The sequence below is a fragment of the Sebastes fasciatus genome, chromosome 20, assembly GCF_043250625.1.
Source record: "Sebastes fasciatus isolate fSebFas1 chromosome 20, fSebFas1.pri, whole genome shotgun sequence".
NCBI classification, from domain to species: Eukaryota; Metazoa; Chordata; class Actinopteri; order Perciformes; family Sebastidae; genus Sebastes; species Sebastes fasciatus.
The window spans coordinates 8,973,422-8,997,678 of record NC_133814.1 but is presented as its reverse complement, the minus strand read 5'-3'; the positions used below and the strand labels follow the sequence as shown (position 1 = coordinate 8,997,678).

General features: G+C 39.5%; 2 protein-coding genes across 2 annotated transcripts in view; both read left to right on the top strand.

The window, feature by feature from the left end:
* The first annotated feature begins 4,699 nt into the window (after positions 1–4,699).
* bms1 (BMS1 ribosome biogenesis factor) lies at positions 4,700–17,568 on the top strand. The gene is made up of 23 exons (XM_074619257.1): positions 4,700–4,829; positions 5,626–5,807; positions 6,000–6,190; positions 6,806–6,885; positions 7,417–7,605; positions 7,710–7,852; positions 8,020–8,141; positions 8,275–8,468; positions 8,624–8,769; positions 9,617–10,213; positions 10,572–10,675; positions 10,909–11,060; positions 11,208–11,289; positions 11,542–11,621; positions 11,913–12,107; positions 12,239–12,427; positions 13,215–13,395; positions 14,262–14,320; positions 14,620–14,742; positions 14,855–15,002; positions 15,341–15,516; positions 16,748–16,909; positions 17,129–17,568. The coding sequence occupies exons 2-23, from the start codon at positions 5,635–5,637 to the stop codon at positions 17,354–17,356; spliced, it is 3,714 nt and encodes a 1,237-aa protein (XP_074475358.1). The 5' UTR covers positions 4,700–4,829; positions 5,626–5,634; the 3' UTR covers positions 17,357–17,568.
* A 2,413-nt stretch (positions 17,569–19,981) lies between these two features.
* Positions 19,982–24,257, top strand: part of mtr (5-methyltetrahydrofolate-homocysteine methyltransferase) — a 32,625-nt gene continuing 28,349 nt past the window's right edge. The window contains exons 1-3 of the mRNA XM_074620554.1: positions 19,982–20,219; positions 22,850–23,061; positions 23,269–23,358. Of these exons, the coding sequence (XP_074476655.1) occupies positions 20,180–20,219; positions 22,850–23,061; positions 23,269–23,358 (342 nt within the window). The 5' untranslated portion in view covers positions 19,982–20,179. The remainder of the gene's footprint in view (positions 20,220–22,849; positions 23,062–23,268; positions 23,359–24,257) is intronic.

Sequence of the window (24,257 nt, the reverse complement as noted above, 5' to 3'; positions counted from 1 at the left end):
CATTCATTGGGTCGTCCTCAGACGGGCTTTCCAGCAGAGCTTCCAGCGATCTCGGTCCTCCATACATCTGGCTAGCCCGTCAGCACTCTCCACTCCTTCATCTCTCCTCAGTACGTCCATGTATGTTCTACGACACGCTTGTGAGCAGAGTGCTAAACTGTGGTACCGCCAGCCGCCGTCTGACTTCTGTTGCTCCTATAAAGTAGTGTTATTATGGTAAGGATGGCATCTGAGCGAGGTGAACGGTGTCAACGCGATTTTGCACTCGACATCTCACGTTACCGTAGTCTTGGAAAGGGAGGAGTGACCGGAGCGGTACTCAATTGGTTGCAATCTGCAACCACACCACTAGATATCACCAAATCCTACTACCTTTAAAGAAAACAGTTTGTGCTCTATTGCTTGATAACAATTTATCCATGATAATGCCAACTGTCTGAATTTATAACATGTAAATTAGCAATATCGAAAGCGTCTGTAAAATCAAGCAGCACAGTACCGACAGCGTTCTTATCTCTGAATCATATGGGTCAATGCAGTTGAAGGGAACTGCAGAACTTTTACTTGTAATGGAGTATTTTCACCATGGCATTGCTTTTACTATTACTAGAGTAAAATATCTGAATACTTCTTCCTTTTAAAATTGTATAAATGAACAACATAAAGTTTTTTTTTTACAGCTTTGTAAAGAAGAACCTCAAACTCAAGCTGCTTTTACAGTAAACTCATAATAAATCAGTTCTATGTGTCTGAATGGACAGATATATGGATAGAAGAATGGACACATGGATACCTACTAATTGCATGTAACTCCCTCCTTCCCACCTCCCATTATCCATCATTCCACCCTTCTTCCCTTTCTCGTCCTCCACCCTCCATCCATCTTCTTCATCTTCTTTGCTTCTCACTCTGGGAAGTCTCTGACTCTTCAGCGGATGTTTGAAACACAAACAATGATGAGCATGAATCATGTTTTATGGAGCTACTTCAGATACTCTGGCGTTGTTTGGAAAGGGTCGGGGCTTTCCATTCAAATACTTAAAATAGAATCGCTACCTTAAATCAACCTCCCAAAATATATATTGTTTTTTTGTAGATGGAGTTACTTTTTTTTTTATTGTGGATGGCTTATTTTGGAGGGAATAAGGTAGACTGTGTTGGTGTTTTTCTGTGCATGTGTGTTGCGTAATGGGGTTTTAATGCTCCTTAAGGCGTCCTGTGCTGTTGGGATGACATCTAAGTAAACTAGAAATAAATCATCCTTTAACAAAAATGTGAATCACACACACACACACACACGCTGTAGAATAATCAGAGGTATGTTCTATAGTGGAGCATTTGAATATTTAACACTAACATAAGAACTATTTAAAACGTGAACAGCAGCATCACTGTTTGTTGTTTGTCTCTGGGTATTTCATCACAAGTATTAACCTTTAAGCTTTGAGTCAAGACAAGAATCAAGAAGGTCAATTCCAGTAAGGGGAGTCAAGTCTTACGAGCCATGTGAATATCAAAATTATTTAGGCCACATCTTTTAATTCTTTGAGGCCTACATTTGAACAAACCCCACTGAGCTCTGAACCACCATACTGGACCGTCAGCTGAGGTGAGAGACTGGAGTCGCTGTCACTGCGTTGGACGGTAAAAAAAGACACTTTGTGAGTGTCGTGGGTAAAATGCATGCTGAAACGCATGCTGATAGAGACAATAAACCACAGTTACATACAGTATATACTACTGCTCTGTTGCGGAACAATCAGTATTTATGGTTGGGCTAACAAAAACTTTTGGACTTTCCGAAATCAGGAGAAAAAAGTTCAATATCCTGCTAAAGATACGCAGATGTAGAAGTTTATAAATAAATTAAAATAAATTAGCTGAGTTTCTAAAATATTTAAGGCATATAAGCCGTAACAATGAAAATTACATATTATGGCTGTCAATCAATTAAAATAGTTAAATTAATCTCACATTTTTTAATCTGTTCAAAATGTACCTTAAAGGAAGATTTGTCAATTATTTAATACTCTTATCAACATGGGAGTGAGCAAATATGCTTCTTCATGGAAATATATGTATATATTTATTGTTGGATATCAATTAACAACACAAAACAATGACAAATATTGTCCAGAAACCCTCACAGGTACTGCATTTAGTATAAACAATATGCTCAAATCATAACATGGTAAACTGCAGCCCAACAGGCAACAAAAGCTGTCAGTGTGTCAGTGTGCTGACTTGACTATGACATGTCCAAACTGCATGTGATTATCATAAAGTGGGCATGTCTGTAAAGGGGAGACTCGTGGGTACCCATAGAACCCATTTTCATTCACATATCTGGAGGTCAGAGGTCAAGGAACCTCTTTGAAAATGGACATGCCAGGTTTTTTCTCACCACATTTTGCGTAAGTAGTATGACATGGTTGGTATCAATGGATTCCTTAGGTTTTCTAGTTTCATATGATGCCAGGATCTTCACTCTGGCTTTAAAACTGAGCCCGCTACAACCTTATAAATTGTAATTTGCGTAAATGCGTTAAAGAAATTGGTGACATTAAAGCAAATTTGCTTCTTCTTCACTTCAGGTGTCCCTGCTGTTTCAACTCCTTCCAGTAATTCTGTGTAAATTGCCACTTCAACTTCTTTCAGTGCTTCACCATCAGGTACACATTAATCACAAGCTGTTACTGATGAACACAAATATAATTCAAAAAGCTCAAAAGACTTAAACTCTTTCAAACGTTTCAGCTGTGAGCACGCAGACATTTTAAAATGTAGCCTTTTCTAATTAGATTTCCTCTTTGATTTTGACACTCGATTGTATTGTAATGAACTAATCATATATTGCGTGGTGCCTTTGTGTTTTTTCCTCAAAAAATTGGTAAAGTTAGAATTAGCTGAAATAAGGAAATGAATACATAAATGTCCCTAATGCTGCCCTGTCAGTAGTTTGGCTCTGGTCCTGTGTCATGATCATTTTTCAGGTACGGTTGGGGGTTAAACGCCAGATGTAGAAAACCACCCGGTGATTATAACAGTACTAATATTATTAGGAGGAAGGTGAAAATGGATCATCCAAAAGACAACAAGCACTTGATGTCAAAGAGAGGAAGTTCAAAGGCTTTTGAGGGCAGCTCAGGGTTTATTGGACTCTTCATAACACGATGCTAATGATGACAACGAAGAAGACGAGGATGATGATGACGACAGTGATTGTAATTATGATGGTACTATTTGAGATAAAGGAGGTCAGGGCCTGTTTCCACCAACCAAACACTGGACAGCTGCGTCCTTTGTCACATTTGCATTATTACATCTCTATTGTGATTATTTTAGTGGTGCTGAATCCATATAGATGCTCAAGAATGTAATTTGTCTGCTGGCACCATCAAGTGGTGTGAAATCTTTACTGCAGCTCTAGGAACACTGAAAAATCCAGTTCTGTGCTATTGCTGTGTGTGAAACAAATGTTTATACTCTTTAAATTAAAAAGAATTTTGGGTAACGCTTTATAATAACCAGCATTTATAAATGGTAAATTGATTTAAACTTAGCTAATAGTTATTTTACTGTTAACAAACAACGGAATGATAATTAATAATGTTTACTAATTATTAGTAATCCTATAATGTAATAATGTTATTTTATCATTACTTTGTGTAATATGAAATAATTAGTTTATACATTTGATATTGTATATTGTATATTTATATTGTATCATAGCTGATAAGAGACGATAACGATTACATTCTGATTGCATTAGTACGCTATTTATTAACAGTCTATTGTTGCACAATATAACATTTTATATACCATATTAAGTATTTGCTAATGATTGCCAAATGATTTTTAAACTTTTAAAAAAATATTTGTAAAACATCTATAAACATGACATAGTAATATACATTGTATTACAGTGTATATATATATATAAACTGGGGAAAAAAATTCGGAAACTTGTGTTTGGTGGATTATTTCTCTGTTGTTACAATTCTAATTGGCATTGTATTTTACATCGTTGGAAAGCCTGTTTATTTACCTTCACAATGATGTCCAACTTGTAAGGATCATGCATTTGTGGGATGAGCAGCACAGCTGATTATGTGGGTAGCGCCAGAGAAATATTTGCCAAAATGCTCTGCCAATGGTAAACAGTGTGTTCTCATAAGGCTACCAGGAAGCCTGCAATGACTGCCCTTCACCTTCAGGCCCGCTTGACGGAGCATTTTGGCAAATTTTTCTTGGGTGCTACCCACATAATCAGCTGTGCTGCTCATCCCACAAATACATGATCCTTACAAGTTGGACATCATTGTGAAGGTAAATAAACAGGCTTTCCAACGATGTAAAATACAATGCCAATTAGCATTGGAACAACAGAGAAATAATCCACCAAACACAAATTTCCGAACTTTATTTTTCCAGTATATATATATATATATATATATATATATATATATATATACACCAAATGAATGCTCTTTGTTTAATGTGTTTTTATTTAAAATATTCCCCCTGTCTCTGACATTGTTTGTCTGTATTAATGACTCCTTTGTTTGTATGTGTTTTATGTGTATGTGCACTATAGGAGAATTGAAATCTTTAGCCAGCCTGCAGAGGGCGCCCTCGTGGCGGGTTTGTCTTCTGTTCCTCGCAGTGCGGAACCTTTTTACAATCTTGTTTCCACTCGGTTTACTATAAGGGGACGCTTCCGTACACTTCCGGGTCGGAAAGATCACAAAACACACATGTGAGAGCTGCAGAAAAAACCGACTGTGACTGGAACCAGACTACTACAAACAACTGGGCTTTATATTCAGGTAGTGCGACTAATCGTTTATTTTTCCCCATGAACGTTTAACATATAATTTGCTGTAAATGATAGAATTGTGTCATTAAGTGTCCATAAATACAGATGGGGACCATTTGTGCCAATAAAACCAGCACATTGTGTCCATTACTCCCATACACACTAGCTGTGGGCCAATAGAAACTCTGATATGATTGTGACACACAGCAGTTCATTATTATTTTTAAGCACATCTTTAGACTGGTACATTTAAACATCTGGATTTATCAGGACTATGGACAGTCTTGCTTCACTGTTCATTTTCTGCAAGCTTTTAAGATCAGTTTACTTGAACTGTAGGCTATACATGCTGTCAAGTTGAGTCCAAATGTTGCTATTGTGGGAATTATTTCCTATGTAGGCCTAGTTGATTTTTTTTTATTAAAAGTCCTACCCTGATGAAACTGTCAAAAATGAATTTAAAGCAGCTGATCAAACCTGAAGTATCGAATTGAGTTTTATGCTGTCTTGAAGCGTTGATGCAAAGCATACAACTATCACATTCACATGTAGGTTTTGCAGCACTTTGGTCAACTTTTGTTGTTTTTAAATGTGCTTTATAAATAAATTTGGATTGGATTTCAGAAAGTTTTGCAATTCCAGCTTCAAATAAATAATAGATTTCAATAATCATTTCAATAAGCTCTCTCCACTGCAGATGACACAGTAGATAAGTCACAGATTTCACTTTTGCATATGATGTAATCCTATATTACATGATGGAATCAGCAGAAGATAAACTCAAGTGTAAATTGTTTGTGCTTCAGTTGGACAGGATGGACGGGAAAGTGAAGGAACAGAAGCGGCATCAGCAGAAGCACAGCGGGCCGAAGGCAGAAAGGAAGAAGCTCAAGAAGCAGGGAGGCTCCACAGAAGAGGATGCGCGGAAACGCAATCCCAAAGCGTTCGCCGTTCAGTCGGCCGTACGCATGGCCAAGACGTTCCACAGGTCAGTGCTGCTGCTCATCTGTCAGACAGACGCAGACTTCAGTCTCCTGTAGCAGGGACACCAATTTGACATAATTCCATTAATTCATGACTCTAAGTAGGAATAACCAATAATTCAGTAAATTCCAGTATAGTTGAATAAATAATGTGAGAAACAAACAGTGTAAAATTACTCTTCATGTATACTTTTTAGGTCCCAGGACATAAAGACCAAAAAACATCACATCCCCCATGTAGACCGGACTTCCCTGGAACCCCCTCCAATTGTGATTGTTGTAGTTGGTCCACCCAAGGTGGGAAAAAGCACCCTGATCCGCTGCCTGATCAAAAACTTCACCCGACAGAAGCTGGGGGACATATGTGGACCTGTAACCATCGTCTCTGGTGAGTTTGGACACTGATTTCTTCTGTAGGAGACGGGGTTAGATATGGTCCACTTCCATCGGGCACTGCTGTTAAAGGGATAGTTGGTGTGTTTTGAAGTGGGGTTGTATGAGCTACTTATCCATAGTCAGTATATTACCTACAGTAGATGGCGGTCGACATGCCCCCAGTTTGGAGAGGCAGACAGGAGTACCAGCATGGGAGCAAAGCAATGTACTGCTGTGGACGGGGCAGCAGCAAAATGGATTCACTTCAAAACACCCGAACTATCCCTTTAAGACATTTTAGCAGTCAGTATTCCCTTTAGCAGATTTACAGCTTTATGCGTTTTACAGTTTTCCACAGAAGAACATTGACATTCTTTGGATCAAATGGCTTTTGTGTCCATTAGCTTTGAATTCTTAAATTCAAATGTTATTTGGCTTGACATTATGTTGGAGTGCTCCATGGTTTCATTTCATTTTACCTAGTTTAAATTTGAAAAAAAGTTCTTAAAACATATGAGATATCAGGCAATAATTGATATATTTATGTCCATCTGTGCACCGTTAGGCATTTAACCATCACGTTTCACTTTTCTGTGTCTGGTAAGTCACTACTTTTTGTATTCTTTAGGAAAGAAGCGTCGCCTCACTTTCATGGAGTGTAACAATGACATTAATACGATGATCGACCTCGCAAAAGTAGCTGACCTGGTGAGTTTTTCAATTTACAGTAAACAAAAAGTAAATTTAATAAATGGATGAAGAAGTTGATTTCAATGGGAAAGAAAAAGAGTATAAGGGCCAGGCTTAAGGGGAAATGAGAGGATGTTTTTTTTTTAATGCATTTCGAGAATAAAGTTGAAATATCAGTATGCGCTATCGCTAGCAGTGAGATCAGATTTAATCTCAAAAGTTCAATGTTTATTCTCGACATTTTGTCTTTATCTGGATATGGTATTTCAACTTTATTCTCAACATTTTGACTTCTCAAAATGCAAAAAAATAAATATATCTTCCTCCTCCTGATTTCTTTTTTCTTATGCCTGGCTTGTGAACAGTAAATGTAAAAGACATGTCACTTAGTTGACAGACTAATGTAACTTCAATCTTGTAACCAGAGTGGCACATTGATACAATTCAGCTTAATAACTTGATTTGAAATAAACTCTACAGGGCTGAATGAAGTATTGTCAAACTAAATGAAGTTAAATTAAATGCATTGTGTTTTTCCCTTCCTTCCAGGTTTTGATGTTGATCGATGCCAGCTTCGGCTTCGAGATGGAGACGTTCGAGTTCCTCAACATCTGTCAGGTGCACGGCTTCCCTCGCATCATGGGCGTGCTGACTCACCTGGACTCGTTCAAGAACAACAAGACGCTGAGGAAGACCAAGAAGATCCTCAAACATCGCTTCTGGACCGAGGTCTATCAGGTAAACGCAACGTAATCACATCTTTTCCTGCTGAATATGCAGAATGTTTTTACATTGAAACCTATGTATGTGCTGTGACAGTATGACTTGTTTGAACCTGTCAGGGGGCCAAGCTCTTCTACCTGTCTGGGATGGTGTACGGTGAATATCAGACTCAGGAGGTGAAGAACCTCGGCCGCTTCATCTCCGTCATGAAGTTCCGTCCTCTGGTTTGGCAGACCTCCCATCCTTATGTGCTGGTTGACCGGTGAGTGAACCTGATGCTCAGTTTAATCACAAGTCCCCGGAACTTTTGGTGGAGACCCAGCTAATGTGTCACAAATATACTGTATATATATTTTTTTATCGGAGTGTACTTGCATGCTTTTACTTTGTACTCACTCAATCACAATCCTCCTCTCTGCATTCAAACAGTATGGAGGACTTAAGTGACCCTGAGAGGGTGAGGACAGACCCCAAGTGTGACCGCACAGTGTCGCTCTACGGCTACCTGCGAGGGTCACATTTGAAAAACAAAGGCCAGGTCCATATCCCAGGTACATAAGCAGCACAGTGTTAGTTACCTAACCAAAAACCTCCTGTACTGCACGTCATGCTGTCAGAAGCAGAAATGCTGCAGAATAATGAAACGTTTACAGTAATACACGGTGTGCTGGTTGCTCTCCGCAGGTGTCGGAGACTTTCAGGTGGCGGACGTGAACTTCCTGCCCGACCCGTGCGCCCTGCCAGGCGCTCAGAAGAAGAGAGCGCTGAACGAGAAGGAGCGTCTGCTCTACGCGCCCATGGCCGGCGTCGGCGGGGTCGTGTACGACAAAGACGCCGTGTATATCGACCTACCCGCGAGCCACGTCAATCAACAGCAGGTGTGTGTGTGTGCGCTTGGCATGAGAGTGAGTGTGTGTTCTACATCTGGATGATCAGAGTGTTTGTAGAAGCTTCTGACGGCCTGTTTTTTTGTAACTTCAAGCATTGTTTTGTAGCTGGTGTGAAAGCGTGTTTTTATATTTCCCCGGTACAGGAGGAGGTGCGGCCGACCACAGAGCTGGTCCAGTCTCTCATCGACACACATGCCACCCTGGATGCCAAGATGGCTGCTAGTAAGGTGTCTCTGTTCAGCGGTTCTGCCACCCTGGAGTCCGCAGACATCGAGGAGGAGCAGAGCGGGTGAGACGCCTCACAACTCCAGTCTCTTTGTCATTTACATGTGACAGACGACAGGGACATTGGAGACGTGAAACATGCTCACTTTGATCATCAGTAGGGATAGACATTAGAGCCTCATTGATACAAGACTGATATTATTTTTATTTTAGCTGATCAGTATTCGAATGTACAGTATGTAGCACCCCATTTACACTTGGCATTAAAATGCGTCTCGTATCCAGATTGTATCTAGATCTGATTTAAAGGTTATTTTATTTTTTTTATTATATTTTTATTGACACTTTGCAACAAACAAACATAACATAATTTACAGATCCTGTATACATACACCACCCAACCATGTCTGTCTGAAGTGCCGTATTTTAAGATTTGTTATACACATAAAAACAAACATTGAAAACAACAGTATGAACAAATAGGGAGAGATCTTTTCATTATCGTACAATCATAGATTTGTAAAAAATAAAATCTGGCCTGTGGGGTGTTACATAGTTGACCCAGTTGTCCCAGCGTGACACAAATAATTTGAGTTTATGTTTAACATATGCTGCTGATTTAAAGGTTATTTTGATAACATTTTTATGTAAATTAATATTTAAAAAGAATAATACATCCACAGAGCCTTTAGAAAGGTGCCAAATAAAAGCATGGCTTTTTCTAAAAATATAAATATTGTGAATTAATCAATTCCACCAGAGAGCTCCAACAGGTTTATTTTTACACTGTAAAAAATTCTCTTGGCCACTATTCTGAAAGAACAGCATTTTAGGGATGTGATAAAGAATATACTGCAGCCTTCTATTTGACAGAAAATGTCAACTTTTCTTGTTTTTGTGTGTGTTGTTAGAGAGACGGAGGGTCACAGGGAGGAGTGTGTCTGGGACCCTAACACCCAGAGAGAGAGGAGGAAGGTGGTATTCACTGGGGAGGAGGAGAAGGAGGAGGAGGAGAAGGAGGATGAGGAGGAGGATGTCAGCGGCTCCAGCGATGATGAGGACGGTGACAGTGAAGACAGTGACCAGGAGGAGCAGGAGGACGATGAAGACGAGGACGACGAGGACAACGTGTCCACATTTCTCAAAGAGGCAAGATCCAAATCAGACAAGACGGAAAAGAGTGCAGCAGACGCTCCGCCAGTGAAGAAACCAAAACTGGAGGAGAAGAAGGACGAGGGCGCCGAGGTGCCGGTGTTTGCCGACAGCGAAGACGACCTGGAGATGAGCGAGAAAGAGGAGGAGGAGGATGATAGTGAAGAAGAGGGAGAGGCTGTGAAAGCAGGAGACTCTGGACACTGTTCTGAAGAGGACGAAGAAGAGAGTGACGATGAAGAGGAGGAAGAAGAGTCTGAAGATGAATCGGGAGAAGAGGATGGTGCAGATGACATTACAATGAAGAAACAAACAGCGAGTGAGAGCGGGGAAGAGGAAGAGGAAGAGCTGGGTAAATACACAGTGGATTCTAAAATGAGTTTTATTGTCTTTCATTTTAGTGTTTTACAAAAGGTTGCTCTAATCCTACTCTTCCTCTCCTGATACTGGTTCAAATACCTAAAATCAGGTTATATGAGTACCACATCAGAGATCTTTCTCAGTTTAAGCTTCCATAACACGTCTTCTTTCAGACTAGTGAAAAGAAACTATCCAAAATACACATTTAGGTGTTTATTTTACTACATTGTACTATTTGTATCTGTAGATTTCAACATGTGTTGATGTTGATGATAGTGAAGGTAGCAACCTCGAGGTGCAGTGATTTATATTTATCATCCCTCGGTTGAGTTCATTCTCCTCTTTTCCATCCACAGGGGGTCTGAAGTGGAAGGAGGGCCTGCGGCAGAAAGCATCAGAAGCGTTTCTACGGCAACAACAAGCTGCCCCCAATCTGAGAAAACTGGTTTATGGTTCAGGTAGGCTGAGGCTCTGGTTGCATGTGCACATGGATATATATTTCTATGAAGATGATGTATTTTTAAGGATTTGGAAGCTGTGCATTAAGCCATATTTTGTTATTTTTGAAGCGAATGTCAGAGGTGCTGTGAATATATATATATATATATATATATATATATATATATATATATTCATATATATATTCTAAAGTTGTTCAGCGTCTCTTGACAGTCATCATTTGTGTTTTCAGTTGTAGAGGTGGATGATTCTGAGGATGAGGATGCAGAGCTGGGGGGGCTGTTTCGAGTCAGCCGCCCTCAGACGAGCAAAAAGTTCCAAGCAAATGCCGTGGACAGCTCCCGTTTCAACCGTGACGCCTCCCACGACTGGGACTTAGAGGAGGTACAGTAGTGGTTACTACTACACTGGTGTTACTGGGACAGTTAGGAGGATTGAGTTCCTAATCTGCTGTTGATATGAAAAGAAATAGAAAAAGATGTTGAAATGAAACTTTAGGTACTTACAGGTTGTCGTGTTTTTGTTTTGCAGATGCTGAACTCCATCAGGGACTGCTTTGTCACAGGGAAGTGGGAGGAGGGCCAAGATGCTGCCACTCTGCTGAAGGAGGACGGTAAGAGAGGAGTGGAGACTTTTTACCAATTCTAATTGCTGAATTATTGTGTTCAGTGTGGAACCCTCAGTACCAGACACATGTGAGGGGGTTACTCTACACGGTGGAGCAGTTTGGATCGGATCAGTTCAGAGGGATACTGGTGTAGCGGAGTCTTTTCATAAGGAACCAAAGTTTTGTTTCTGACTGAAGCACACAAACAGTGTGGTATCATATTAACATACAGTCTTTTGTTGTTTTTGCTGCGTCTAGAGGAGATGTACGGCGACTTTGAGGATTTGGAAACAGGAGAAGTCCACAAGGGTCAAACTGGACAGCCGGATCAGGCGGAGGTACGTCTTATTCACGTGGATGAGTTGAAATCAAGATCATTTTTCACAGATTGACGGACTGAAACATTACGTAATATTTCTATATGATTATGATATAGTTTGTTTATTTGAACACAGCATCCACTACAATGCTGATATCCAGTGTTCCCTCCACTCTGACAGTATTTTAAACAGACCTTGTCAGACCGGATTTTACTTGTCTGTTTAAAGAGTTTACAGCTCCTGACAGCTCATTAATACCTTTAGTTTCCTCAGTCGGATGATGTCTTGTCTTGTACACCTTGTGACCAGCAGAACAGTGAGAACGATGACGATGATGACAATAATGAAGAAAGTGCGGTGAAGTTGGATGATGACGAGGTCCAGAAGAAGAAGCGTCTGGAGAAGAAACAAAGGCTGAAGGAGCGGTTCAATGCGGATTACGACGATGGAGGAGACGCCACTTACTTTGATGACCTGAAGGAGGAGATGCAGAAGCAGGCTGAGGTACCTGGCAGGTTCTGTTTATCCACAACAGCTGCTCCACAAACTTTCAGAAGGATGTATGATGATGAAACATTGATTTAGATTTGTATATTTCCGGCTTATTTTAATATGTTTCTGCATTCTGTCCTCAGCTGAACAGGGCAGAGTTCGAGGACGTGGACGACGAGACCAGAGTGCAGTACGAAGGCTTCCGACCAGGAATGTACGTCAGATTAGAAATCTCCTCTCTACCCTGCGAGTTCGTCACCAACTTTGATCCCCATTATCCCATCATCCTCGGAGGTCTGGCCTCCGGCGAGGGCAACGTAGGATACCTGCAGGTAGGGGTTGTTTGCTCGTGACTACGTAGTACCTGTGGATGGCTTTTTTTTTTCATAACTAAGCTATTGGGTAGGATTTAAATGAACTCACTTAGTTAAGGCTAGTGGTAATTGGCGTTCAAACTGTACAGGGATGCTTTAGAAAAAAATAAACATTGATATGATTATGATATTCAATGTTATCTAACAAAGAGAAATGCACTCCCCTCGTCCTAAAATGATATCGGAGTACCTCCTTGTTTATGAATGAAGCAGTACACGAGTTGAAGCAGCGGCGCTGTGTGTGTGTTTTACCAATCAGTGACGGTCATCCCTGCAAACTCCACCCCGAAAGTTACGGTACTTTCAGAAAGTACCGTAAGAAAGGGCCTTTTTTGGGGGGTAAAAAGGCCCCTTAAAATGTCACCAAAACGTAATTTAGACCCTGGTCCCTGCAGTTGAAATGTAACGAGTTCCTCAAAAGGTTCTTAGTTCCGTTGGAAAGTTCCTGTGGTGGAAATGGGGCTTATGCTCTCTTCAAAGCCACCAAACTCCATTGGGGAAAAAACAGTAATTTTACCTCGCAGAACATTGGGGTTGCTGATCTACTGCTGCCTGGATTGGTTAGTTTATTTGTGTTATTGTGTGACTTTGGTTATTTTGAATTCACCAAAGTCACACAATAGCACAAACATTTTTTATTTTTTTTTCATACAGTTCAGACAATAGCCCCTAATTTTCCTCCTAGATTTTCTTGATAACATGTTAAGATAGTGAGCATATATCTAAATCTGTGTGTGTGTGTCAGATGCGACTGAAGAAACACCGCTGGTATAACCGCATCCTGAAGACACGGGACCCCCTCATCTTGTCGCTAGGCTGGCGGCGCTTCCAGACCATCCCCCTCTACCACATCGAGGATCACAACGGACGCCACCGCCTGCTCAAATACACGCCGCAGCACATGCACTGTGGCGCCTCCATCTGGGGTAAGACACAGTTAAAGAACACTACTACTACTGCTGGTGTACAGGGAGGAACTAGAGTTTTTTCATGGACCTTAATTAGATTGTGTGTTGTAGTCTTCTTTTCTGAATGGCTGCTATAACATACAAATTATAATGTCATTCAGGGTAAAAACATCATTCTGATTAAGATGTTTCCATCAGCTGCTTACAGAACAAATCCATTTATACTCCTGTTTCCATGCTTATGACACCGTAAGCCACACATCAGACATCACAATGGTTTTAAGACAAAAATGACTATTTTCTATTTTCATAAATAACTGTATTTATTATAATATAAATAAACAATTGATCCCTGATATTTTTGGCTTAAAAGTGTTTAGTCGGTTACAGGGGTGAAAAGCTTATTTCTTTCTTTCTTTTTTAATTTTTTTAGAGGGCGACCAGCGCCCCTCCAGAAGGTGGCGCCATAGGGGAACGCCTATAAGGCCTGTGCCCTTAAGCCAGCCCTGAGTCTGTGCTTCGATGCCCTCCTTTTGCAGTAGTTTCGACATAGTAGAACATCTACAGAGATTTTTTCTGAGAGAAAGAGATACCACTCTGTGAATGGCTGAAGTTAGTTTTCAGCCTACAGAACACTTGTAAAGGATGGAATAGTGAAAGAGACTGTAATACGCACCCAGCTATAGCCAACTGAGTAGTCGGCATTGGTAATGTGGTGTCCCTTTCAGCATCTCATAAGCCCCCCGCCACACCTTCACCAGGTGTATGGCGGTGGTTTTACAGTGAGAAAAAGAACCATTTTGCAGCCATGTCTATAATGATCAGCTCTATCTGATGATGATAATAATAGCTGATTTTCTCTCTCCCCTGTTGTCTCACTGAAGGTCCCGTCACACCACAGGGCACCGGCTTCCTGGCTGTGCAGACAGTAGCAGGAATTAAAGTAAGTCACCTATTCACTCTAGTTAACAGCAGTTTAGAGCAGTTTGTTCAGTTTGAATTCTTCGCATCATGTGATGAAGAGTCAAATTGATCAAATCCATTAGCAGTGAGAACGTTGTAAGTTACCCAAATGGCAACAGCAAATGGTAAAATGGCAAAATATTATTTGTTGTTTTTAAAATGTAACCCTCATCTGGCCAATGCTGAAAAGCATTGACTAAACGATTTCTATGGAATTATGCATTAAAGGCTTTTGAGCAATATGTAGTTTACTTATAGATTCCTGTTTTCTCTCTGCAGGCTAATTTCCGTATTGCAGCCACAGGAGTCGTCCTGGACCTGGATAAGTCTGTGACTGTAGTGAAGAAGCTCAAACTCATCGGTTACCCCTACAAGATCTTTAAGAACACTTCCTTCATTAAGGTAGGAGGAAGTTTATTCACTTCTTTATATATATATATATATATTAGCAGTTGTATAATATTAATCCTACTGATGTGGAGTTTTAATTGAATTCTCCGTCTGTGTTTCACAGGGCATGTTCAACACAGTGCTGGAGGTAGCTAAGTTTGAAGGTGCTTCTGTACGAACCGTATCAGGGGTCAGAGGTCAGATCAAGAAGGCGCTGTCTACACCACCCGGAGCTTACAGAGCCACGTTTGAGGACCGCCTGCTTATGAGTGGTGAGTGTCTGCTTTTTATGGCAATTAATTAGCCTCAAAACACACAAAAACCAGGCGCGTGCACGTAATACGAGCGCCCAGAACAGTATCCGTGAGGGGAAAAACATCCTCGCAAGGGAGCATTTCTGCTCCGCTTGCACAAATGGGGTCTTACTTGTAGAGTTATTATTTTTCAGACTTTACGGTAACGCTTACATTAGGTAAAAGTTACTTTTCATCTTCACCATAGTTGTCTTTATTTCATAGACATTATGAAAAAAGTGTAACAACACATTAGATAATGATATATCACTTCTGTAGTTGTTTCTTTATGATGATGTGTTTTTGTTGTTGTGCAGACGTCGTGTTCCTGCGCTCCTGGTATCCAGTGACCGTTCCTCAGCTCTACAACCCCGTCACCTCTATGCTGCTGCCCGTCGGTCAGAAGGACGGCTGGGCTGGCATGAGGACCCTGGGGCAGCTCAAATTTGACCTGGGCATCCGTTACAAACCCATCGCAGACTCTCTGTACAAGGTAGAGTAGGCTGTGCCTGACAGGTCTCTAAACACCTGAATCTGATGAAAGAATGAAAGCTGAGAAGGAAGTATATTAAAGGGATAGGTCGGGTGTTTTGAAGTGGAGTTGATGAGGTACTTATCCATAGTCAGTGTATTACCTACAGTAGATTGAGCTCGGCACGACCCCAGTCTGGAGAAACAGACAGGAGTACCGGCACGGGAGCAAAGCAATGTCCTGCTGTGGATGGAGGCAGCAGCAAAATGGATTTTGGCCACCTAAAAGAAAATATCAGTAACTTCCATCAGGCAGCTATATAGTCTATGTTTCCGACGGGGAACTGAAGCCGTTATTTATGCTCTCGCCAAAGCCACCAAACTCCATTGGGGAAAAAACATTAATTAAGTAATTTTACCTCACTGAACATGGGGGTTGCTGGTCTACCGCTGCCTTGATTAGTTAGTTTGTGTTATTGTTGGTTAGTTCGGCTTTGCAAAAGTCTCGCAATAACACAAACTAACCGATCGAGGCAGCGGTAGACCAGCAACCCCCATTTTCTGCGAGGTAAAATGACTGTTTTTTTCAACGGAGTCTGTTAGCTTTGAGGAGAGCATAGATAACGGCTTCCCCGTTGGAAAGAGCTGTCTGATGGCGAGGTAAAGCGGTGAAAATATTCTAAATATAGTGTACACTTAAACTGATATTGATCCGTTTTGCTGCTGCTCCCGTCCACAGCAGGTACATTCTGAACAGATAAAAAATGTGAGATTAATTTGCAATTAACTATTTTAATCAATTGAAAGCCCTAATTAATGTTAAACACCAAAAAAAATTATGATTGATTAATTAATTTTCAGTTAGTTAACAAACAGAAATGTGGCTTCTTCAATGTGAGGATTTGCTGTTTTATGTCAGTAAATTTAATATCTTTGGGTTTTGGCCTGTTCGTCGGACAAAACAAGACATTTGAAGACGTCGCAATTTTCTGGCATTTTATAAACAACGATACATTGCAAAAGTATATATATATTAATAATAAATAATCATTAGTTGCAGCCCTGAAATAGATCATTGTGTATTTGTGTTGATGAGTAGGTATGTGGTCATTTGTATTGAGTGTTTGGCTGACTTGACTGCAAAACTCCTACTGAGCTGTTGCAGTAAAAGCATCTGTAGACCTGTACTTAACACAACACAGTAATCCTAAATCCTGATTTGATGTGTGTATATCCCTCCCTTTCCCTTCCAGCCGGTGGTCCGAGCCCCAAGGCATTTCAACCGCCTCCACATTCCCAAGGAGCTCCAGAAGGCCCTGCCCTTCAAGAGCAAACTCAAAAATCAGCAGCCCAAAGGAAAGACGCCCAGAGACCTCCAGAGGCCCAGCGTGATCAGAGAGCCCCATGAGAAGAAGGTGAGCAAAACCTCAGCAGCTCCATCCATAGTTAGGAGTGAGCACTGATTTGTACTGATCTGACAACAGAAACAGTAGTGTGTTCAGATCTCACCATTAAAAATTATATCATAACTGATAGAAAATGATGGCCCAAACTGTCCCAATCAAAACCCCGGACTGCTCCCTGCAGTAAAAACATGGCTTTATCTCTAAGCACTGCTTTTCTTGACCTTTCAGGTGGCGGCCCTGATCCAAGCTCTGAGCACAGTCCACAACTACAAGAAGAAGAAAGCCCACACGTTGCAGCACGCCAAACACAAGGAGTTCCTGCAGGAGAAGGGGAAACAGGAGGAGGCCAAGCTGAAGAGACAGAAGGAGGCGCGTAAAAAACTGTATCGCGTCATGGGCCAGACGGACCAGAAGAAGCAAAGGTCCAGTCTGAAGGGGGCGTCCAAGGACGACTAACCTCGCTGAATCTGGACTCATGAGGGAAAACCCTCTGTAGACTGAGACTGAGATGCTCGGTCTGCTCTTTTGGACTGTTGGCATGTGCTTCATAACTTTGGCAGAATCATTTTTATTGTATTTTTTCTAGATGTATTGATAATGAACATCAGCTGTAAAGGAAAAAGACTTTTGGAACTTGTTTTAATTAAACACGTGTCTGTCTATGGAAACTATTGTCCTGTCAACAAAATGATATATACTGTATATTCGAGTATTAGCAAAGAACGTGTATTGATAAGAAGTGAAAGTCAATTGTTCGTTCCCCTACAACATCAGTGCCCAGCGGCAAAGCTACGCTTCTGCCATTTTGGACTGAAAGCAACTACCGGACGCCAGTAAAAAATCTGCCTACAAAAGTAAAACAAAATGATTTCTATCTTATTGTCATATTCTACCGAAATGGCCTGTGTTGAACAATAAAATATAAATATAAGAAGCGGCTTTTGTAAAAAAAAACAAGAGTTTTGTCTCTTTGCTTCTTTTACTCTTTGGTATTAGGGCGGTTCTCCTCCTGATGGTTGTCATGGAGATATTGTCATGTCACTAGTCAGAGTATTCAAAATATGCTCAGGGTGTTACAGTAATAAAAAGATATGTTGTTAATTGACAGAAATGAGAAATCTGTAGTAATGAACAAAAAAAAAAAAGCAAAGTGTAACTTACTAAGACGGGTCAAAGCATCAGAAGATGTAGGCTTGTTCAATGATTTCTTCAGTGTGGATACTGTGTGCACCTGCGCCCGACTGCACACCGCTACTATTCTCCTACCAAACCCCTTTCCTCTCAGTACAGGTTCTGAGTCAACTGTTTCTTTCTGTATGCATACTGTACTAAAGACTAAAGAGTACCATCTACTGTGTTAAGAGAGCGGAATCTCACAGATTGTAATACCAAACACATGAGTAGTGAATGAATGATTGGGTAACCATGGTAGCATCAGGTTAAAGTTTGTAAATCATAAGTTTTTTTTTTGTTTTTTTTAAAGCTGGGGTAGGCGAGATTGGAGCAAATATGATTTTTAAAAAAAGGTTATTTTTATAAAACGGCCACTATATCCTGACAGTAGTGCATGAGACAGGTAATCTGAAAAAAAACATGTTCCTCTGTGTCCTCCGGTGCTCCTAACGGCATCTGCAAGATTTCACAGACCGGAGGAAAACAACTAATCAGAACCGAGCTGTCAATCATTCGCGGACTCCGATCCAACGGTTACTGTAATGCCTATTTCTCGCATAAAATGTTTTCAGACACATGACAAAGATTTAGACCTAGATTTTTTTAAAGCCTGAAAACAGAGCCATGAGGAGGTGCAGAAGTCTAGTTTCCTCTCAGAACACTTGAATTACAATATGCTGAAAGGTTATTATGGAATTTTTGCCCAATGATGCCAAAAACATTCTGCCTACTGAAGCTTTAATCTTGAAATTGCATAGCCACAAATTCTGTTTAAATGTACTATATGTAACATTTTACATGTATCAATCACTTTATATTGCCAATGTGTGAACGGAAGGTAACTTAAAAACTGGGACTTTCTCGACTTTCTCGGTTGCCTATAATGCCCGACGAAGGATTCATTATCAGGAATTATTACACGGCTTTGTTGAATACTCGATCGATTCTCGATAGTGCTAAAAACAAGATGCATCAGCTAACACAGTAAAAAAGAGCTAAACAAAGTGTAACAAAATATGAACCATTTAAATAGAAGGAAGTATAAAAATAGGAGCAGTATATACAGTATTGACAATAAACAGACTATTAACAAAATAGCACAAGTGGAAAATGATATTGCACAGTGAGAATGAATTAATGCAATTCCACCTGAAAATATCAGGTTATTGTCAGTTATTTGTTAAATTTATTATTTTATTTATTATTTATTTATGATTTTATTTATTTATTATTATTTATTATGTTAAAATAATATAAACACAACTTCTTACCAATAACAATACTATTATTCTCGACATATTACGACTTTATGTCTCGTAAAGTTATGACTTTATTCTCGTAATATAACGACTTTTTTCTCGTAAAGTTATGACTTAATTCTCCTAATATTACAACTTTTTTTCTCGTAAAGTTTTGACTTTATTCTCGTTATATTATGACTTTTTTTCTCGTAAAGTTTTGACTTTATTCCACCTGAAAATATCAGGTTATTGTCAGTTATTTGTTAAATTTATTATTTTATTTTTATTTATTGATTATTTATTGATTATTTATTATTTTATGTATTTATTTATTAATCTTTATTATGTTAAAATAATATAAACACAACTTTTATCAAAATGTTCAAATACCTTGGAATATGAATTTGAATGTTATTGTTATTTAATGTTATTTTTTTTGTTATTGTTATTTATTTTATTTATTTTTAATATAATGTTATTGTTATTTATTAATTATTTATTAATTATTAATTATTTATGTATTTATGTATTTATTTATTATTATTTATTATGTTAAAATAATTTAAACACAACTTTTATCAAAATGTTTTAAATACCGTGGAATATGAATTTTAATTAATGTTATTGCTGGGGTAAGTGAAGAAAATGATTCAAGTTGTGGTGAAGCTCTTATTGTGAAGGACCGGAAGTGTAGTTGTTGCCGCTGGCGACGGGCGGATCTCCAGCCGCCGCAGAGCGCAGAGGCTCCGCCGGCAGCTCCGGGTTCATGAGAGCCGGTTGGTTGTGATTCAGGTTCAGTATAAACATTAACCACTCAGTCTTCAGACGGACCGTGGGGCTGTTTTCAAGGCTGGCTCTTCACAAGATGGCACCGACTAATGTCATTCAGCACTCTTCAGAAGCAGGTAAATACACTAAAGGTTAGCAGTTAGCCTGCAAGCATGCAATGCTAACTCTGTGTCTCATTCCTATTGATCTCTCTGCTGTCCACTTGTGACACCACGTGTGTGTGTGTGTGGCAAGTTATGTGACATGTAACTGGATGCAGACAGTTGTGTAGAGTTAGCTGAGATAGAACATGTCTTCTAGTACAGTAGTAACTTGTACAACACGACAGAGCAGCTAATTCTAGTTAAGTTAAACATGTAAACAGAAGTTATTCCGAGTATAATGACTAACTAAACACACAGCTGAAGTGAGAATCACAGTTCAGGTCTACAGACTGATTTGCATAATATGGAGGAGGGGTGTGTTTGGGTAGAGAGATGGAATTTCATTAAAATAAGTTAAAGTATAGTATGTCAAAAAAAAGTCATACTATATTGTATGTCGAAAAATTTCATCTGAAAATGATGATGAAAGTTTATTTCTCTTTTCATAATTTCATTTATAAAGGGAAGAATTTTGTTAAAAAAAATAATGCAACTATCAATTTTCATCATGCATTATGCTGTCATTTCTTTTCATTATTTTGCTTTATATATATTTTTTAATGTGTGACATCTTTAAACTCACATCAGTGATTAAGTCAGTCAGTCAGTGTAAGTCTATACAACAGTGATCAAATCCCTGTAGCCATAGCAGGTGATATTAGCTGCTTATTACAGAATGATGTATTGGCATATAACTTATTGATGCACCGATACCTGATATCGAGCCGATACTGACTTAAATAGCAGGACCGGGTATCGGTGACAATTGGGCCGATCTATTCAATTCAGTTCTAAGTTTATATACATTATGTATTGCAATTTTAATTCCTGTTTAAAGGTCCCATATTGTAAAAAGTAAGATTTTCATATCTTTTATATTATAAAGCAGGTTTATATGCTTTATAAATATTGTGAAAGTATCAAAATGCTCAATATACAGAGGAATACACACAACTCGTTTTCAGAAATTGAGCGTTTGAAATAAGCCGTCAGGATTTCTGTCTATTTATAATGTCACAAATATACAATATTTAGACCATTACACAGTTTTAAATGTGAACATTCTAAATGTGTCTCAGTTTATATCCTGTTGCAGTGTATGTGAATGACATCGGCTGACAGGAAGTAAACATGGACCCAAACTGTTGCTTAGCAACGCAATTCCGTTGCAATTCTGTTGAAATACACTAAAACGGAGCGTTTCAGACAGAGGGTAAATACAGGTATATTCAGACGGACAGAATGAGGAAAATAATGTTTTTTTTTTATATTACGGCATTTAAACATGTTCTAGTAGAAACACAAAATATAAGTATGCACCTGAAAATGAGCATGATATGGAACCTTTAAGTTTTGACCAATTTGTTGCTGCATTAAAAAGGTTAAATCTTGAATTGTAATTCCTGATAATTTTGAAGATTTTTTTTACCAAGTTGTATGTTCATTTTATTATTTGTTACATTTTTTTTTTTATAAAGTTAGGAAAGCAATATTGAAATCAAACCTGATGTTGCCTTACACATAAAAGAATGATCCCAGTCACTTCCACACAGTGAGAAGTGACTGAGTATTAATTAAACACTTCGGTATCGTTTATATTTTTTTGACCTTTACCGTTAACTTGTTCATAGTTTTACGATCCTTACCGTTAAGTTGTTTATATTTTTTTTATCCTTACCGTTAACCTGTTGCACTAATGGAGTAAATACACTGTGTTTATAAAATGTTTATACATGACACACAGACTAAAAAATAGTAATATATGCCCATAATGGACACCATACATGAAAGGGATAATCGAAAAGTATGAGTACCATTAGCCTCAGGTGGCTCCAGTGACCTCTTCCGTGCATTTGCTGCAGACTGTCCACACAACGCTCAACTTTATTCCTTCCTATGTGTTTTTTATGCACTTACATACTTTGAAATTAGACCCACATAACCAAGGCCATGTATGAATAAGATGGTGTATGTATATGATACGTGTTAATGTTGTTACTGTGGGACGAATCAGCTAGACAGCTAGGTAGTCTATTTTATTAGCACGGTAGTCAATAGGAAAGCATGAGTATTTACCTGTAGCCTCGGACAGCTCCAATGACTTCTTCCGTCTCATTTGCTACCTCTGTCCTCGCGGCGCTCAGCTGAAAAGTCAGTTGTGTGAAATGAATGAGAGAACCAGTGGTGCTTACACTTTTGGAAAATGCTTTGCCTGTCTGTCTGCAAGTCAGTAGACTTTTCCATGTTTGTGATTGGTCCCATGCTGCAAACACCGCCCCTTTCATGTGAACACGCTCGTAGCCAGAATGAGAAACCCTGGGTTGATTTACCGAGTTGATAACCACCGTCGTAGGACCGGTTGTTAGGGTTAGTTAAGCCAGATAACGAGAAGATACCCTGGGTATGTTGAACTCGCTTCGTAGTCCAGGCCTCAGGAGAAGTGGTGGTTTTATTTTCTCCCATTATACGTTATCACTTAGTTGTTGTTGTTTTTTCACTTAAAGTATGTTTGCCAACTGATTTTTCTTTTTTTTTTCTTTGAAACAATTGTCTTGCTGTAAAATCCCTGATGAATATGAAGTCCCATTTTCTTTTCTTTCCAGAATGCAGATGTCCATTAGAATCCGAGCTGCGAGCAGTGCTGCAGAAAAGGATTATGGTCCTGGACGGTGGCATGGGAACCATGATCCAGCAGTATACCCTTGAAGAGGAAGATTTCAGGGGGGATGAGTTTAAAGAGCACCCTCTTTCACTGAAGGGCAACAACGACCTTCTCAGTATCACACGGCCCGACATCATTTACACAATACACAAGGTACTTCATCCAGGGCCCATTCGTTCACCCACACTACTCGGCCTCACTCACCCTTAGTGATATCAGCCATGCAGGCAATTTCAGTTTCATGTGTTGTGATTTTGAGATATGTTTTCTGACGCCAACCCTGTGGATAATCCACAAACTTCACCGTGAACTACTGTCTACTATGTCTCTATGTCTAACCGGGGCTCTCTGTGTTTATAGGACTACCTGTTGGCTGGTTCTGACATCATAGAGACCAACACATTCAGCAGCACCTCTGTCGCCCAGGCAGACTATGGACTGGAACACATGGTATGGTGTCTGACACTGCTAGACCACTGTGCACAACTCATGCACTTACCCCCCACACCTCTACATGCAGCTGTACGCTCTTCACCCAGACCCTGTGACCTTGCTCTTATCTCCTGCACTCAGCAGACATGGCTGAGACACAGATCCTATTGTCTTAATAAACTTCACAAAACACATTCATTTGTCCATTTTACAGTATTTTAAAATTGTTTGTGTCTTTTTGAAAAACTCTTTACACAAAATGATATAGTCACTGTACTAATTTTGGCCTAAAGAGTCACAATTTAAATATTTGTTGAAGATTTAAATACATTATCATATTCTCTACTATTTAATTGCGAGTAATCGCAAATTAATCGCACATTTTTTATCTCTTCAAAATGTACCTTAAAGGGAGATTTGTCATGTATTTAATACTGTTATCAACATGGGAGTGGAAAAATATGCTGCTTTATGTAAATGTATGTATATATTTATTAATTATAATCAATTAACAACACAAAACAATGACAAATATTGTCCAGAAACCCTCACAGGTACTGCATTTAGCATAAAAAATATGCTCAAATCATAACATGGCAAACTGCAGCCCAACAGGCAACAACAGCTGTCAGTGTGTCAGTGTGCTGACTTGACTATGACTTGCCCCAAACTGCATGTGATTATAATAAAGTGGGCATGTCTGTAAAGGGGAGACTCGTGGGTACCCATAGAACTAATTTTCATTCACATATCTGGAGGTCAGAGGTCAAGGGACCCCTTTGAAAATGGCCATGACAGTTTTTCCTTGGAGTGTCATTTAACCTCCTTCCAAGCTAGTATGACATGGTTGGTACCAATGGATTCCTTAGGTTTTCAAGGTTCATATGATACCAGGACCTTTACTCTAGCTTTAAAAC